Below are 19,566 nucleotides of genomic sequence, written 5' to 3' on the forward strand. Positions count from 1 at the left end.
TAGGAGACTGGTTATCTCATTAGCAGTGTTGAGGAACTGTCAATGGACCTATCAACAGTCAGGAGGATCATATTTGTGATGTGATCCATTCAATCCTGGAAGCTATCTTGGATCTTCAAATCTTGTTAAATGGCAGTGCACCATCCAGTTTCCTCTGTTGCACTCCAGTTTTCTTTAGAGGTATTAAGCAGATTAGAAGCTAGTTGGCCAAATGAATAATATTATCAACTTTTCCTTGAAAACTGGCTGATGAGAAAATGACATAGTTGCTACACTGAAATCAATCAATTTGAATTTTGAACAGAATTTCGAATTAAAAGAGCACAACGGTCATTGGAGACTTATTAAGAATTGTCAATGGTGAATGCAACCAGCCACAAATACTCTAATTTTACATATATGTTGAATATAATTCACTCACTTTGTGCATTATGAATTGCATATTTTTCTGTATTATACAGATCACCCACGTAACATAAATGTGGTGCTACCTTTTCAAATATTCCTAGACAGAACTGGAGCAGCCGAGCATTCACACAGCAAATAATGTGCTACTAACTAATCAAATATTCTTACTCAGTACAGGAGCAGATGAGACACTTTTGACGATTCTTTATTAGTTGACTTGGTTCAGGAATCGACCATACAAAGCCTGTATCAAAACACACACACACACACACACACACACACACACACACACACACACACACACCCTACTTCTCACGTCTCTCAAAATCTATGAAATATCATAGTCGACACATACATCACACCTACTCTTAATTCCTCACCACAGAGGTCATACCCCTGTGGAAGACCCAAGTGCAAGACCAGTCAAATGCACCTGCCTAGTACATCCCACTCCAGTCACTGGAATATCCTATCCCATTAGAAGCAGGACTGCCTAAGAAAGCAGCCATAATGTATACCAGCTCTGCAGCAACTGCTCCACAGCATTTTAAGTAAACATGACTACCAACCAGCTGTCCACCCAAACGAATGGCAACTGCCAAACTGTGACAGTGGTGCAACACGCTGTTGAAACAACTTACTTTTCTTCAATGGCTGCTTCATAAACTGTGCCATCTGGATGCTTCACCCCAACACCACCATCTCTGTATTAAACGGAAGTGAACTGCTCTTGCAACACATCATCCGATCTTGTAAACCTCCTAGACGCAATTTCCCTAGCCAATAATCTATGCCCCCCCCTTCACTGAACCCTTCTCTCTGCAATTTCCCTTTTCCTCAGTTATACCTCCATCTTCCACTCCACATCATTATGTCATATTTACAGCTGCCATGCCTGCACCAGAGTGAACTCTTCACTGCCACATCATTATCTTGTGCAACTGCTGCCTCTTGCTTCCAGCCATCAGCCACTCTCCCCCGCTCTCTTCTCCTCCTTTACTCTTCTAACCCACTCTATGAGCACAACTCCTGACCCCAGCTACGATGCAGCATTGGCAGCACAATATGGCTAGCTAACTCTCTCTCTCTCTCTCTCTCTCTCTCTCTCTCTCTCTCTCTCTCTCTCTCTCTCTCTGTGTGTTTTGTGTGTGAAAAGGGGAGGAAGAGGTGGGGCAGGGGCACGCACTCTCTCGTCTGAAAGCTCAGCAAAATTGTATCTTTTTTATATTCCTATCAATGACTCAATGCTTTGACTATACAGTGAGTTGTTACCCTTGCAATTATTTATTATCCAATATGACCTTCAGCTATAAGCATCCATATTGCTAATGCACGTTTTCTAGTATCATCTCATCACCTTCGATTAGACTGTATTTTCTTATAGCTTGGAAGAAAGCATTCCCAGTCTTTATTACATCTTACACTCCAACCTCTTCCCTAATACACTAGTGTTTCCTTCCCTTCCTAGTATTACCCAATGAGCATTCCTCCACTGCTCTTAGGGCGACCCTTTGTTTTTGAACCACTTGCGCATTAGAAGTCCATATCCCACTGCCAGTGTCATTGTCATTCTGGAAATGACTACCACACAAAGGTTTCCTCAGAAAAAAGAAAGAGTAATAAGTGTCTGGGTATCACAACAGGAGAAAAGTGGAGCAAGGTAAAACTTGATAGCCCAAAAAAGCAGAATATGTACCCGTGTTCTGTGCAGAATGAGCTGGGGCACTGCTGCGGAGCACAAACACATGGGACAGTTTCCCCATAACCTCATCAGAGATTTTCGTAGTATGTGGCGGTGACACTTTGCTCCTAATGGGCGTAATCTGTTAGCACCACACCATGGCAGCCCACAAAGCACTCAACATCTCCTTGCCTGCCCAGGGTTGGGTCTTAGCCTTTTACAGTAGTGGTGCATTTGCGTATTTCCACTTTGTTTCAGGGTAATGGTGATTCACCCCACATTTATCCCTGGTGATTAGGTGGCCAATGAAGTCTTTTGGACTGACCTGAAACAGCTGAGATATTTCCACTGCTGCCCTGATTTGGTGGGATTTTTGAATGGTTATGAGCAGTTGCAGAACCCAGAGGATGGCAACATTTGTCATGTTCTAAATGTCATGCAAGATGTTTAAAACTGATCCATGACTGACTTTCACTTATTCCACTATCCCTTTGATTGTGATATGCTGTTCTTTGAGCACAAGGGCCACCACTTCTCTTGCAATTCCCAGTGTTTAACAGAGATATGGACTTTAACTTAGTGTTTCATTATTCAGACGTGTTTAATCTTATTAGAAGCATCAGTGCCACCTAATAGCGGTGTTATGATGGTACATTGTTGGTGTTCAACCAGTTCAGTATGGATGTTGCAATGTTGTTCCCCGTCAAAAGCAGAAAACGAATTGCAGCACAATACTTCAGTTTATGAATGGGCTACACCATTTTGTTTGGCTTATATGAGGGCATGATATGGTACTGTGGTATGGGGATTTCAATGTGTGCCACAACATGAACCTGCCAACAAGCAAGAAACTATTTTTTGAGGTAATAATTACAACTTATGATTGTCCCTTGTATAATTTTCTTTTCAGTATATTGTGATATATTATTTAGTCATCTTATTACTGATTTTAACATCTATTTTCATGCCATGCAGTATCAGCTGTAAAATGAAGGTTGTTTAGATAAATTCCGTTAATCCATATTCCTTCTTCATTTAATATATGAAAACTACTTCTAGGACTGCTGAGACTAGTTTTAGTGGTAAAGTATTTCTTTTCCTGATTCCTCATTCTCACTATCTTGATGAATTCTAATGGAAGCTATAACACTGGCAAGTACAATCTTCAGTATATTAGTTTCAGTTGAACCAGTACCTTGCTTTTCAAGGGCTGTCAGTAAGATTTTGTTGCAACTGAGTCAAAAAATTTCTTTAACCCTTGAGCAGGTGCGCCATTTAGCGAGCGGATGGACAGTTTGCTCTTAGTTTATTGAAACAATAATAAAATCAATGAACATTATATGAGCTAAATCACTGTTTAATTCAACAATAATAAAATGAACCTTTCATTGTACCACACTGTTGCCACATACAAGTGTTACCCCACAGTAATGACCATCAGATCTCTGCCAACCACTTATTTGATTACTAATTATCTCATAGATAACTGCTTCATTGAGAGATTGTGCTGCTAGCTCGGAATCTGGATCATTTTCTTGCGCAGATTGTAAACTTTTATCACCTACCTTGCCTTTTTATCTTATATTACTGCTGCTCACTTGGACATATAACAACACAATTTATTACTGTGTAAGCTGAAGCAATAATGAAGGAATAGTATGGGCTCGCAATTGTAAAACAACAATGGAACGGTACAAAAAACATTATTTGTGAGTGATGCACCTCATACAGAGGTGTGCCTGCTTGAAGGTTAAATCTGTGAACCCCAAATAAAATGCTAATTCAAACTCATTGTCCAATTATATAATTTTATTAGTGACCTGCAAATAGTCCATTGCCCATTTCTGAAATCTGCTCATTTCTTTGCTTCATTAAAAAGTAATCTCTGCTGTGTCTGGCTGATGATAATCTTAGTGATTACCAGCCACATTATAAACAGGTCATTGATAGATTTGTAGTTTTTATTTTGTTTTACCTGTTTATTTCCTTGTAAAAGAGATGTATTTCAGCTTTGGGAAATTATCTTCTATCAATAACAATCTGTTTATAATTTTGCAAAATTTTGTTTGTTTAACTTGTCCTACAGATCCATATAATTTTTACTGAAATAACATCTTTAAGAACCTTCATTTTCTTCATAACTCTAATGATTTTGTGCATCTCATCTGGCGTTACTTTGAGCATCTGGTATTACTTTGAGAGTTTTATTATTAACTGTATGTGTTTTTGTTTCTTCTCTTGAACTGCACAAAAATTTCAAGAAGCAGTGGCCTGTATGTACAATTACCCCTCTATTATTAGTTACTGTGACATGTACCGTCTTTACTGAGAAACTTTGGTGTCTAATATAAGTTTCTGTTGTGTAAGTTTCTTAGTCACTTTGTACTTTTTATCTGTGGGTTTGCTTCTTGTGCAGATATGATTAACAGGGAAACACTGTACATTGAAATCCATGTTGGAACACACAGTCTACTGCTGTTTTATATCTATGGGAGACTACTTTAAGTTTATAAGTTCATCTGCAGATGCAGATACTTTTAGTGGTGTCCACTGCACTTCAGCATGTGACAGTCATTTTATACCAAATATAAATGTGGCAGTCTCTTCTGTACACAGAATGGTTACCACATCAGTTTACACAATGTAATGGAAGTTATGTAACATAGCGTTCCACTTTCATTTGCCCTTTCACTGCGTTCACTATGCATAACCTTATTGTTACATGCCAGAGTGGTATGGTCAAAGTGTTGACTTTCATAGGGGGTAGGAAGGGGGGGGGGGGGGGGGGGGAGAAAGAAGATTAGCAATTTATACTTTGACATTTCGTCAAGGATATTGTGCCCCAATGCTAGCAGAACTAGTGAACTGAAACTCATTGGAAACACTGTGCTTCTTTCCAGCCAACAATTAACACAATATATGTTTTGGACTTGTATGACTTCTTCATTGTGCCATTCTTCTTTCAGTTTTCTAACATCAACAAAGTTACCTTGGAGTAGATGGGCTGTTATGTCATTTGGCCTGAAGAATAGATCTAGATGAAGTTGTGGGCAATGGATCCTCCACGAGAGAGTTATGAGGATGGCAAGAGAGGGTACAGAGGGCTCACATATGGTTCAGAGAAGGTGAATAGTAGATGCAATGATACTGGGATCCCGATTCAAGTATGTTTTTATGGAGGTCATGTGCTTTTATCCGAGAAGAGAAAACTGTGGTTTGGATAGTCTTTGAGGTTACATACAAGGACAGCATAGTTAAGCATTATTTGAGGCCATCAAATCTGCACAGTAGTATCTCACGTCTGTCAGGAAGCTATCTACAGGACTCTTCTGAAAGGTGTCAGTCGCGAGTTCAGGGTGTGTATACACGGATGAGGAAAAAAACTCCCTGATTTTTCCCAGATTTCCTGGTTAAAAATACACTTTCTGTATCAAGTGACCGCATACTTTCACTCGAACTGTAGAACTTATCAATCCTTCGAATGACTATGGCTTTATACACGGGCGTAGAATTTCCTATCACTTTAGAAAATGAAACTCTGCTGAAAAAAAACAAGTTTTGAAAAGATCTTTGACATGCAGCAACATGTATGCTGTGTATTTTTGTATTATGAACTATAAATTCGAATTCCACCAAACATTGCATGTTACTTTCCAAAGAATTGATATTGAGATTGCTATGCACTTTTGTAAGCCAGTCACAGCTCATGCCACATGATCTCGCCAGCCGATGACAGCGTATTTTCAGAGAATAGAACACGTGAGGTAGTCAGCCAATAGCAACATCACTGTTAAGTAGCGGGAACACACAAATAAGAAAAGTTTATGGTTTAAATTAATATACATTGTGTTGCTACAAGAAAATCAAAGCTAACATGTATAATATTGGTCTCTAAGATTAATAAGCTGCAAGAGAAGCTAAGCTTTCACATATAATGTTGATCTTTTTTACGCGTGTTACATTTTAAGATACATCACACAAATGTGCCAGTAAAATTTTCAATTTGATTTTTAAATGAGTCAAACACTGCGATTTAAGAAATTCATTGCATATTCTCGCACATAGTTCATCTTGTGTAAAAGGAAATTTACTTTGAAAGTACTACTTTTCAAACGACTATTTGCAATAGCTTCCCCGCAACCTGTTAGAAATAGGTTCGTTTCAGCAGTTGCCAGAGTGCACCAGATAACAGGTGGCACAATGCTTGTGCAGCTACGATGACGTAGGAAGCAAGTATGTTTGTAGATGAAAAACATTAAGAGCTCTTACATTACGTCATAGAAGAAAGAAGACATTAGAGGATACTCCAAGAGCATCCAAATTTTGTGAACCATACTAAAATGCATAATTCAGCTTTAAGTGCACATTCATATGTCCCGATACCCAATGGAGTAGTCCTCGACCTGATATTAACCTTTTCAGTGTGATTTTCAGAATGCAAATTTTCTTGGACTGTATTATCTCATATTTGGTTCTTTATTATGGCATAGTGGCATATGTGCTAGAAGATGAAAACGTGCACTTCAAAGGCAGCGAACAGCTGAAACTAGCCAATAGTCTAGAATTAAACACTTCATTTCAAATAAATTGACTGACTCTGCGGAAAAGATTAATAAAAGTCAAATTTATTTAGCAAACCGACAAAAATAACTTCCTTGTTCTCGAAGGCGATTAATGATCGACTGTAAGAAAGGTGGAAATTTTAGTTCACTTGATAGCTACCAGCCACAGAAATTCATCGCACCCCCCTCCTCCTCTTCCTTCTTCTTCTTTTTGAATAATTTGATGTGAGAGCAGTTAACAAAGAGGAAACAGCAAAATCACTAAGTGTTTCAGGTAGGATGGCAATTTTTTTAAAAAACCGTCTTTTCATAAATATGTTCATTTTGTAGTGCACATCTTTCTGAAGAGTCTCATACATAAAACATATATGTTCGAGGAAATGTAAGACCTGTTATTAGGTCTTAAAGTGTGCGAAAGTGCAGTGCCACACCTCTTCAAACAGCATTATTCTATTGCACGTCACTGTATTTCGCTCTGTGGAATTCAAATGTGTATATTTTGCAATGGATGCGAACAAACTATATTTAGGAGAAATTAAAATGTCCTGTGGTGCCTCTCCTGCTCCCAGTCAGCTGGTGTGACATCCTGGCACTTTTTTTTTTAAAACGCGCGCGCGCGCCCACCCACCCACCCACCCACCCACACACACACACACACACACACACACACACACACACACACACACACACACACACACACACACACAATACTGGATGGATTATTTGTAACCGGGAGATCATGAACTATTCAGAATAACTTGCTGTTTTGTGCGACATAATATAAAACCAGTAAAGACAAGAGGCAAGCTAGACAGTACACATTCCTTAAATCCTTAGGTCTTAGCATTTTTTTCCCTCTCTAATCTTGCTACAGCTTTACAGGGCATGCTTTCCTTTCTGCGAAAGGATCTATTACCTTACCAAAGTTCGTCAGACTTTCGCTACATGAAAAACTGAAACGTTGTTGTCAAACACTGAAAAAGCTGTCAATACAAATAGTACCAAAGACTGGCGTGATTTCTCAATCTGATTACATCTCTTTTGTCACTGTCTGCTAGATAAAATGAAATAGGCCTTTCTTATATTGCAGCAATTGTAACAAAACACCAGATAAGTGAGACTGGGCACAAATGGTCATTTTTATAACATGGCAGAATATAATTCAGGAAGTACCAATATCAAATGCCTATTAGGCCTACTGCAAGCAAAAAGCTTTATGTTAGGAAATAGTTTATGCATATGCTCCAATTTCTCAAGCATGAGATCCAAAAGTAGTAGTAAAAAATTTTTTATATAAATTTGGAATCGTCATATTCTTCCATAATTTGTGTGCTGTCCCTGTTTCTTCTCCTTCCTCATTCTAATAATCAATCTTGTTATCACTGATTCAATAACTATTCAAGCCAGTGACAAAACTTATTCTCTAATTAACTACACTAACCCTGTCTCAATCACTAGTTTAGTTATCCCACATTTATTCTCTGGCTAAGCGTTATTATGTGTTCGTACAACGCGGTTTCGACACTGCTCCCAGAATAGAACTTAAGCGGCTGCTAGCCGGTGACTGTACAACTGGCCCTTACTACTGTACTGATCTGGCCAAAAATTTTCCGTCAAAATTTCTTTTGCTTGGATACACCGAGAAGATAATACATAATCTTTCTTACCTGTTATTCCTGTTAGTCATTTATTTCCACTCTGGTAGTCTGAATCTATTGATTTCGCTAGTAATTATAACAGCACCGATCATTCGCAAACCCAGTCAACCACATAAACAAACAGCAATTGGCATTCCCCCATTCGTTTTTATTCCGCTCAGCTCTTATACCCCGTTCCCTTTTGTCTGGAGGAAAGTTTGTTTCTAGATGCAACAGGGACTTCCCTGGCAGAGATTTCACATCCACTATGCACACATTCAAAAATCAACTTAGAATGTGTTCAAAAACCAAGAGGGATGCACTTCAAAATCTTATGAATAATTGATAGATCAACGTGCACTGGATGCTAGATGCTGTGTGAAACAAGGTTTCCTTTACAAAGAACATGAATTTGGCACCCCCTGAAATTGCCGCCCAGGGCAGATACCTCGGTCCCCCATCCTGGCCCATGGATCCAGGCCTGCTGCGCATGCATAAATCGGGCAGCTTGGGAGTGCCAATAAAATTTTTGCGGGTAGCGTCTGGCTGCTTGCTGCTACTGCTTATACAGCTAACAGCCACACTTCTGTAGCCAGAAGCGGGAGAAGGTATTACTCACACATGACTCAACTGCACATGCACAACAGCCCTCGACTGCTCAAACAAAACTACTGTAAACAGTTGTGACATCACGCTCATTGGAGGCAATGTGTTGTTATGAAGCATTGTATAGTCTTCCTAAAGCCATTGACACATTTTGCTGTTGGCAGACGCTTCTATGAGCAGTGTGTTTTTTTGTTGTATATTGCAAATTTCCTTTGCAACTCACTTTCTATTTTCGTTTCTTTCTCTCGTTCAGGTTTTACTCTGCAGTATTATTCTGCAGTAGTGGGATACAGAGTATCAGTCCTCACCAGTCAAAATTACAAAAATTTAACTGAAAACTAAAACAATGAACAAGTCCCAGAATTCTAAAAAATTCCCGGGTTTTTCCTGGATCTCCCGGTTGTCTTGGGACATATACACATTGGAGTTTGACCCCACAGTGATGAACTGGACATTAAAGGCACTGCACCAATGGGGTTGCTGATGCATTTGTGAGGCTTCTGTATTCCAACCAGGACAATGTGAGAGCTTTACCAAGTCACAAAAATGTGGAGCAATGTTGCTGACACTTCAGTTACAGATGGCATGTATGAGGCAGTCCTGCTAGTTTGGTATCAAACACTAGTCCTAGAGAGTGGTTATGTTTCTGCTACCGTAACTAGCTCATTATGCAAATAAAGGTCCAGGAGTGGATGAGCAGTCCGATAATGTAAGTAGTACAATATTGAGCTTTCCTATGGCAACCTGTAGTTGGTATTCTTTATTACTTATGTTTGAAGAACTGTAATAAATGCAGAAGTCATTAACATACAGGGGAAGCGAGACTGTATGGTAAAGCAAAGGAAGCCCACTTCCCACATCTTTCGCAATCGTGGTTGCAGCTGGCACTGCAAGGATGTCAAAAAATGAAATAGAAGCTTGGATACAACGGTGAAGCAAATAAATGTTCTATTTTTCGTGGCTACTAACAATCAAGATACACACAATGTTAAGTGTTGTGACTTGGCAAGACAGCCAAGCCACTAGGAGAGGAAGCCGAAAGGAACGCGTTTAAGTTCACGCAGGCTGGCGTGAGGTCTGGAACTTTAATCCATAATTGGTGAACATCGGTCTGACAGTACATGCATCACAAGATAAATAGCAAATGATAATGGCGCCTTGCTAGGTCGTAGCAAATGACGTAGCTGAAGGCTATGCTAACTATTGTCTCGGCAAATGAGAGCGTAATTTGTCAGTGAACCATCGCTAGCAAAGTCGGCTGTACAACTGGGGTGAGTGTTAGGAAGTCTCTCTAGACCTGCCGTGTGGCGGCGCTCAGTCTGCAATCACTGACAGTGGCAACACGCGGGTCCGACGTATACTAAAGGACCGCGGCCGATTTAAAGGCTACCACCTAGCAAGTGTGGTGTCTGGCGGTGACACCACATTAAGGATACCTTAACTAAGGCAATCATTTGCTCACAATACTATATTAAAATAAAGGCCATCAGATTTACAGCCCACATGGTGATAATAGAGGAACTGGTTTGATGTACCAGCTACTTTTTGGGTTATATTCCTTTTTTCTAGTGTATCTGTCATTTTTGCAGTTTGCTTGCTCATTTTTGTCACCCGTCTTGCGTTGTGTTGTTTGTCGTTAATTTGCATGTTCATCTGTGTATCTGATCTTATGAGAACACAGCAAGTGCCATAACCCAGTTTATCAGAATCTTCACGGAAGAGGAGTCAAAATGAGCGAATCCATGTCTCAGGTTATCCATAGTTACTCGACCAGTTCTGAGAAAATGACAAAGTTTCCAATGTACTTTAGGTGCCTTTTAGCATGTGACAATTTCTATCAAGGTGGTGGCACTGCTCAATATTTTGAAATTCTCATATTAATTCTTCTATACATTCTTATATTTTATTCCTATATTAATTTTTATATTTTACTCTTCAGTAAGATGTGGTCCATTCCCTTGGATGATACAAATCATAGAAACATCCAAAACGTATGAATTCCTAATACCATGAACATCAGGAGAAGGCAGGTCTGTCACAGTCATGCTGTTAACATGTGTAAACATTTCACATGTTGGCAATAATTTTGAGGCGAATTGCATGTAATGGACCATTTTTTTCTGAGAATTTGATTGTTCAACTGGTTATGAATCAATGGATAGATTTTTATTGCACTGCATTTAGTTGCAATGTCCCTTTGCTGTGCAATGAACGTAGTTTTCAGATGAAATGTTTTATTTGCTGGTAAAAGCATATGTAATATGTGTCACAGTGTCCACAAAGCAGCAAGCACTTTGGAGGAATCATTTTCTATGAACATGGTGGTACTCTGCCTTCATCCATGAATCAATATGAAGGATGATGGTTCAATTTTTAACATATGGTTGCATAACTTTATCCAAGAACTAAGTGAATGTTTCTTTCGTCAGTGTCCCGGATTCTGTGATGGTTGTGTATACGTTCGGATGTTGTTTCATTAGTTTGTTAACCTCTTGTTGCAATCGAGATCCAAAGTTTTTGCTAAGTTCTTGAAGACAGATGAAGACAGTTGGCAGTTTTCCGAAAAGAGGTACACCGTATTGGGCGATGTATGAATGTGTCAAGTTATTTAATTGGTTGACAGCAAGTTCTATGACTTTTTCATCTTGGTGTGACAAAATTCGTTTACTGTTGTTGCAATATTCACATTCAGTTTTATCTGTTTTGATCACAAAATTAGGGCTGAAGTGCAGAATTATAGCAGACATATGATATTGAAACACCTCTGTGGTTTGGAATAATTCTTCGAACATACTTTTTTCCCCTGTGTTGACTTATTTGGTGACATGTCACTACTAAATCCTATTCTTTGCCTTTAAGGTATCACACCACATTTGTGAAGCTTTAGTAAAAAAAATCTTTGGATTGCAATGAAGCTGTTACCGCCATCGCCTGCTGCTGCAACATGATGTCTGATCTTTCCGTGTTCTTCAAAAGGTTTGTAGATCTGCAAAAGGATTATTTTATATTTTTTGTTGTTTGTTCTTTCACTTTGTTCTTCCATTGTTATAGCTGTTTACTATTTTGTGGTTTGTATGTGCTTTTTGACTTTATCATTTTCAATGTGTATTTTGGATGAAGTTTGTTAAGCCTTATTGCCTTTAATTGTAATCAAAAATGAAATAACATTCTTCTGTCTCATGGACTTCCTGCACAAAATTTAACATTACAGGAAAGTAATATGGGTACATTTATTAAAAAAATAATTCTAATGGAAATGAGTCAATTTCTGGTTCATCTTCACTTCTTTATGGTGACCTGGAAGACTTTTGTTTGACAAATGCATGCGAGTATGCCCTTCACCTGCTTCATCTAAAGTTTCCTCTGCAGTTTCTTCAGCAAACACCCTGCAGCTGATATGATTGATCATTTTTTTCTCCCATTCTTTACCCAAGAGTTTTGACTGGTTGAATTTTATTGTTTGTGTTTCATTAATTTTATCCAATTTCTCAAATGTTTTTGTTGTTGTTGTTGTTGTTGTGGTCTTCAGTCCTGAGACTGGTTTGATGCAGCTCTCCATGCTACTTTATCCTGTGCAAGCTTCATCATCTCCCAGTACCTACTGCAACCTACATCCTTCTGAATCTGCTTGGTGTATTCATCTCTTGGTCTCCCTCTACGATTTTTACCCTCCACGCTGCCCTCCAATGCTAAATTTGTGATCCCTTGATGCCTCAGAACATGTCCTACCAACCGATCCCTTCTAGTCAAGTTGTGCACAAATTTCTCTTCTCCCCAATTCTATTCAATACCTCCTCATTAGTTACGTGATCTACCCACCTAATCCTCAGCATTCTCCTGTAGCACCACATTTCAAAGGCTTCTATTCTCTTCTTGTCTAAACTATTTACCGTCCATGTTTCACTTCCATACATGGCTACACTCCATACAAATACTTTCAGAAACGACTTCCTGACACTTAAATCAATACTCGATGTTAACAAATTTCTCTTCTTCAGAAACCCTTTCCTTGCCATTGCCAGTCTACATTTTATATCCTCTCTACTTTGACCATCATCAGTTATTTTGCTCCCCAAATAGCAACTCCTTTACTACTTTAAGTGTCTCATTTCCTAATCTAATTCCCTTAGCATCAACCGACTTAATTTGACTACATTCCATTATCCTCGTTTTGCTTTTGTTGATGTTCACCTTATGCCCCCCTTTCAAGACACTGTCCATTCCGTTCAACTGCTCTTCCAAATCCTTTGCTGTCTCTGACAGAATTACAATGTCATCGGCGAACCTCAAAGTTTTTATTTCTTCTCCATGGATTTTAATACCTACTCCGAACTTTTCTTTTGTTTGTATAAGAATATACAGCCTACAGTTGCAGGTTAACTTTATCGTTTACCTGGGTTTCAACGTTAGTTATAACGTCTTCTTCAGAGCATAAAATATTATTTAAATGTTTGCCTAAAACAGGCCATGTCTTAAGCCAACTTTATACAACTTGATGCATAACCATAAGGTTTTGTCACTACTATCAAACACTCTTGTTTAATAGAAGTGACAAAGCATGTAAACCCCTGCATGTCTTTGACAGAGGAACTGTAACAGGTCAGGTGTATCGGGACGTCATTTTGCACCAGTATGTCCGCCTTTTTAGAGGTGCAGTGGGTCCCACCTTCCTCCTGACGGATGATAACACATGGCTCCACCGAGTCGCCATCGTGGAGGAGTTCCTTGAAACAGAAGATATCAGGTGAATGGAGTGGCACCATCGAGCACATCTGGGATGCTCTCGGTTGACGTATCGCCGCACGTCTTCAAACCCTAGGACACTTCAGGAGCTCCGACAGGCACTGGTGCAAGAATGGGAGGCTATACCTCAGCAGCTGCTCAACTACCTGATCCAGAGTATGCCAACACGTTGCGCGGCCTGTGTAAATGGGCATGGTGATCATACCCCATATTGATGTCGGGGTACATGCGCTGGAAACAGTGGCGTTTTGTAGCACATGTATTTCGCGATGGTTTTCTCAACTTATTACCAATACTGTGGACTTACAGATCTGTGTCGTGTGTGTTCCCTATGTATCTATGCTATCAGCGCCAGTTTTGTGCAGTGCCACGTTGTGTGGCACCATATTCTGCAATTACCCTTAATTTATGAGCACGAGTGTATTTCTAACAGGTCGCGGGAAAATACTGCGAATGGTGCTTTGAAAAGCATTAGTTTCAAAGTACATGCCCTTTTACGCAAGATGAATTATGTTACATGTGAGAATGCGTGATGAATTTCTTAAATCCCGGAGTGTTTGGCTCTCATTTAAAACTTAACACATTGAGGACTAGCCACTTAGAAGAATTTGAGCCCAGAAGACCAGACATTAATGTCATTATTTAAAATTTTGCTGGCACATTTGTGGGGTGTCTCTTAAAGTGCAACACACGCAAAAAATACCAATAGTATATGTGAAAGCTTAACTTTTCTTGCAGCTGCACTATGGTGCATTAATTTAAACCATTAATTCTTCCTATTTGTGTGTTCACACTACTTGACAGTGATGTTGCTATTAGCCGACTATGTCACGTGGCCTATGCTCTGAATATCTGCTGTCACTGGCTGGCGAGATCATGTGACACCAGCTATGATTGGCTTACGAAAGCATATTTACATCTCTGTTTCAATGCTTCTGAAACTAATGTGCTGTTTCAAATCTATACTTTTGTAATATGAATTCGAAAATACGCAGCATATTGTAATATGAAAATATGCAGCGTAAATGTTGCTGCACATCACAGATCTTTCCAAAAGTTATTTATTTTTTATTTTTTTTTTTTGCCAAGTTTTTTCATTCTCGAAGTTCTACACTGGTGTATAAAACCTTCACCATTCAAAGGATTGATATTTTTACAGTTCCGAGGGACTTACTTATTATAGAAAAAGTGTGTTTTTCTCATTGGATGAAATGTATTTTAATGTGTGGGAAACGTGTGTTTTTTTGACTGGGAAAAATCTGGGATTTTTTTTCCTTGTCTGCCTATACACCCTGCAGCAACTCTATTCAAGTCTAATAGACTAGTGTAATAATAGCAGACTACATAGCTCAATGGCAGCTGGTTAAACAAAATGATCTAGGGAATCACAATTGGGTGCCCACCAGGTTCAACCTGTGGCCTCATCTTTCGGAGTCTTTCCATCGAGCACCTCCTAACAGAGATGGTTGGGTATACATACACTGACGGTGTTGTTGCATACATTGATCTGTTGGTGGTGGTGGGTAGTGTTTAACGTCCCGTCGACAACGAGGTCATTAGAGACGGAGCGCAAGCTCGGGTTCAGGAAGGATTGGGAAGGAAATCGGCCGTGCCCTTTCAAAGGAACCATCCCGGCATTTGCCTGAAACGATTTAGGGAAATCACGGAAAACCTAAATCAGGATGGCCGGAGACGGGATTGAACCGTCGTCCTCCCGAATGCGAGTCCAGTGTGCTAACCACTGCGCCACCTCGCTCGGTTCATTGATCTGTTGGTTGCCGTGTCAGCCAACTCGACAAGAGAACTAAACACCAAAGGCTTTGGCACTCTACACAGGGTGGGGATGTGGTGCTTGAAAAACAAGCTCTCTATAGCCCAGAACAAGCCAGCCTACATATTACTAAGAGGAGGACTACAGAGACTGGGTCATAAAACTGCACAAAGTAAATAGTCACAGAAAACATGGGGTTAGTGGAAGAGTCTGATTCCACCCTCCTGCTTTGACCTGTGCGTTATGTAAGGGTGTTGCGGTTTGCGGCATCATTACAGCATGGAGTTTATGAGTTGGTTGTGTTTGTAGATGTCATCTTGTTGTGTCTGATGGTGCCTCCTGGTGGTGTATAAGTGTATGTACTGAGTGTAATGTGTTGTATTGGATTCATTTCAGTCTTGGTGTTGGATGTGTGAAGTTGTTGGCAGTGTTTGTAGTTTGGGACGTAAGGTTTGGAAGTTTTTTCAGTGAGTTATAAGTTAATTTTTTGGTTTATGCGTTTGGCGGTTTTGTTAGATGTTATTGATTTGCTGTTTGTTGTGTGGTAAGACATTTAATTTATTGTGTGGCTTCTGTTGTTAGGCATGGATATGATGATGAAATATAACAGTCGAAGATGGGGGAGGACATGTTGTCCATTATTAAATTCATCCAGTTATTTGGACCGATCGCTGAGTATTTGTCGCGAGAACATGAGGCTGACCAGAGTTCTGTCACCTCAGACATGTGCCAGTGTTCACGTGTGTGTGTGTGTGTGTGTGTGTGTGTGTGTGTGTGTGTGTGTGTGTGTGTGTGTGTGTGTGTGTGTGTGTGTTTGGGGGGGGGGGGGGGGGGGTGAGCGCCAGAATTTGTTGGTGGTAAGTAATTGTTCTTTTGATTCAATTCTTTTCGAGTTGTGATGTTTTGTGTATTGAATGTGTTTTAATTTATGTAGGGATGTGTATTTTCAGATTTTTGTGGTTTTGGTTTTATTTTTCGTAGTTGTAGGTGTTGGTTTTTTGGTATCAATAGTTGTGGTTGACCTATATAGGTTAAGGAAAGTGCCAGATCCCAATTTTCGTAATTCTAGTTATAGGTATTGGTGTTTTGGTACCATCAGCTGTGATTGACCTATAGAGATGAAGGGAATTGTCCTATTCCAATTTTTGTAGTTTTAGTTGTAGGTGTTAGTGGTTTAGTATCGTCAGCTGTGGTTGACCTACATAGGTCACGGGAAGTGTCAGATTACTTTAGATTTTTGTTGGTGTAAAGAATGTTGTAAATTTACTTTCGTCATTTTGTGTGTTTTGGGATTTCCCGCATTTTCCCATTAGTCTGATTGTAGTTTTGGAGGGAGATGTTATTGACTTATTTATATGTATTTTCATGTTTGTTGCCATGTGTATGTAGTGACATCATAGGCACCATATTGGAGATGTGTAGAATAGCCATTTCCGCCATATTGATGACATCATGGGTCAAAGCAGGTGGGTGGAATCAGACACTTCTGTAATCCCAAAACATGTAACCAGATACTTACGGGTACAGGTTGACGATTGATGTTCAAAATATTGTTTGCATCACCATATTCACTTACAGACTTCCACTACAAGCTGAACGAATGTGAATGAACCACAGGGCCTACTGAGAATCAATAATTTGTTTCATTGCGATCACATAGGCACACAATGAACAGAACTATTGTTAGGCAAGGTCAAAGAGGTGTTCTGCTGAGATCAAGGAACTTTCAGTACCATATTTACTTTTATCTTTATTAATGTGCGATCACCAAGGTAACTAAATGAACCTTTACTTTTTCCTCATTAAAAGTTGCACGAAAGTCGTTTATATTGTATTCCAGTATGTACTTATGGATCTTAATAAATAAATGAAAACCTAAAACTTAGCATGCAGCTGTCATAATATTATGGCAGTTGCAGGAAATGGAAATGTGCAGCAGACATAATATTACATTACACCAGTCGTAATATTACGTTACACCAGTTGTGATGATTTTCTGGGGAGTCAGATGTATATTTACAGCTTCCGCAAATGTCTGTAGGACCTACAGGCTATACAGTTTCTGTTAGATAGTAGAAGCAGTATCACTGAAAAATTCATCATTTTTGAAACCTTTGTTATGCTTCTTGTTTTGTAAGCGTTAACTGACATTCAAATTCTCTCTGTTTCCTGTGCTTCTGTTTTTGAGTTCAGAATGGGCAGTGAAGAAAAGAAATGTCTATTTAGGGCACCATGGTGCAGTTATAAGGAGTTGTAGTCTACAGATGTTACTCTAGATGTCTCCTGACTTGGGAGCTGTTTGTCAGGTCCACATATGTACATAGCGTGCAGTGTAGATTTGCATTCTCAGGCATTCCCAATTCCTCACCGGGACACACTGTTTGCTGCAGAGGTGCATCTGATGGTGATGTACTGAGTAAGGACCATGTGCTGATACAAAGTTCATCATGCCTTGACTGGGTGTGCAAGGTGCTTTTTCAATGGCTCCCCGATGTTGAGTAACAAGAAGTTAAACTCTGTGGCCCCTAACACTGTTCACACACACACACACACACACACACACACACACACACACAGTCACTCAACACTGTTTCAGTTGATGCTAGTCTCTTAGCTCTTGCTCCATAGTTTCCTTATTTTGTCTGGTCTGCCCACGTCCAGACAGTATATCGCAGCTTGCTGAGGGGCTGTTACATCAGTCCGGTATATTCAGAGCACCCGGCACAGTGCTTCCACCATGTCATAAAGGCTGAGCTTCATTTTACAGTTTTTCCTACAAATTCAGTTGGCTAAGACATGACACAATGTTCCACTTTCACATTGCTAATGCACGCAAAAAATTTATGGAATGCAGGACTTAAAAATCATCCCCAGCCTCTAACTGAAGAGCATCACATTATCACACATAAATCCAATCACCACTGACTGTGTTCCTTGAGATGCTAATCATTTGGCACGACCCTCAGTGCACATATAGCTTCCCCAATCCCATGATATGGCAGGCACTATTCCTAAAGCAGATTATTCCCAGAATTTTATTTAAGATTTTGCCTCTACATATTCAACTCTCAACAGCTTTTCTGCAGGAAATATGCTTTTGGTGTTGTTATATACTTAATTGGTAACTGCTGATTTTCATAATTTTATATTGTTCTCGCCTTTCCTTTACGATACTCACAACAAAAAATGACAGAGAAAAATTAACTGCAAAATGATCTTAATTTTAAGATGGAAGAAAACAGATAAAGAAAAAGCCAACACTGTTGGATTTATCCATTTGGAATAATTTTTCAATGTAGTGAGTACTGAAATAGGATGAACAGACTAATGGTGTGTAAGTGTCCAACTAAGGTATCAGGATTAGACCTTTGTAACCTTTCATTGCTACCAAATATTAGGAGGGGGGGGGGGGGGGGGGGGGGGGGGAAGGTCAAATTTATAAAAATAATAAATGGAATAGCAAAACATACTCTTCTGTTTTCTTTACCTACCATTGTCACGGGCGGTTCAAATAGTTTGTCACCAGGAACATCCATCCATGTCATCTCTATAGCGCCAGGACAACCTGGGGAACATGGAGTAAGTAGGTCATCTGCTATTACATTAGGATCAATAGGTGATGGACCTCGAACTCTTCGAAAATGTGTTGCAGTCTGGACCTTGCGAACTGGCTGCATGAGTGCATCTCGCACTACAATACTAATGTCTGCTCCAGAATATCTGAAAGAAACAAAATGAAAAAGTAATTAATATCTACAAAAAGGTAACACATTTGTAGTGGCATCTCTGCTGACATCCACATGCAATTACATCACAAATCACCTTTCCTTTATTTATTTAAATTGTGCAGCTTGTGCCAGACAACAAATCTAACGGTTTTTTGTTGGATCCCTATTAGATACACGGATTTGAAGTCGCTTATTGTTTCTTTCACCTCTAGCAATCATTTGTTAATGTGTAAAATTCAAAGTTGCACCATGGTTCTGAGTTCATGTTAAACTGTAGGTCTGCCTATAATTAGCTGGCTAAGGCAAGGTCGAAGAAAAGCAAAGGCAAACCACCTCCAATAGGATCAAGCACAGTAAAGTGTTGTGGTTTTCAAACCAACCCTTTGCGTTAGCTTCAAGTACTTTCTACTGATGAAAGGTGACATTTGGA

At 39.5% G+C, this 19,566-nt stretch overlaps 1 protein-coding gene across 3 annotated transcripts in view; it reads right to left on the reverse strand.

Moving 5' to 3' along the window:
- LOC126483569 (vacuolar protein sorting-associated protein 4) overlaps positions 1-19,566 on the reverse strand; it is a 167,231-nt gene that overhangs the window by 15,828 nt on the left and 131,837 nt on the right. For all 3 annotated transcript variants that reach the window (XM_050106631.1, XM_050106630.1, XM_050106632.1), the window contains exon 8: positions 18,900-19,128. In XM_050106631.1, coding sequence (XP_049962588.1) covers positions 18,900-19,128 — 229 coding nt within the window. The remainder of the gene's footprint in view (positions 1-18,899; positions 19,129-19,566) is intronic.

This window comes from Schistocerca serialis, chromosome 1 (assembly GCF_023864345.2).
Source record: "Schistocerca serialis cubense isolate TAMUIC-IGC-003099 chromosome 1, iqSchSeri2.2, whole genome shotgun sequence".
In the NCBI taxonomy this organism is placed as follows: domain Eukaryota; kingdom Metazoa; phylum Arthropoda; class Insecta; order Orthoptera; family Acrididae; genus Schistocerca; species Schistocerca serialis.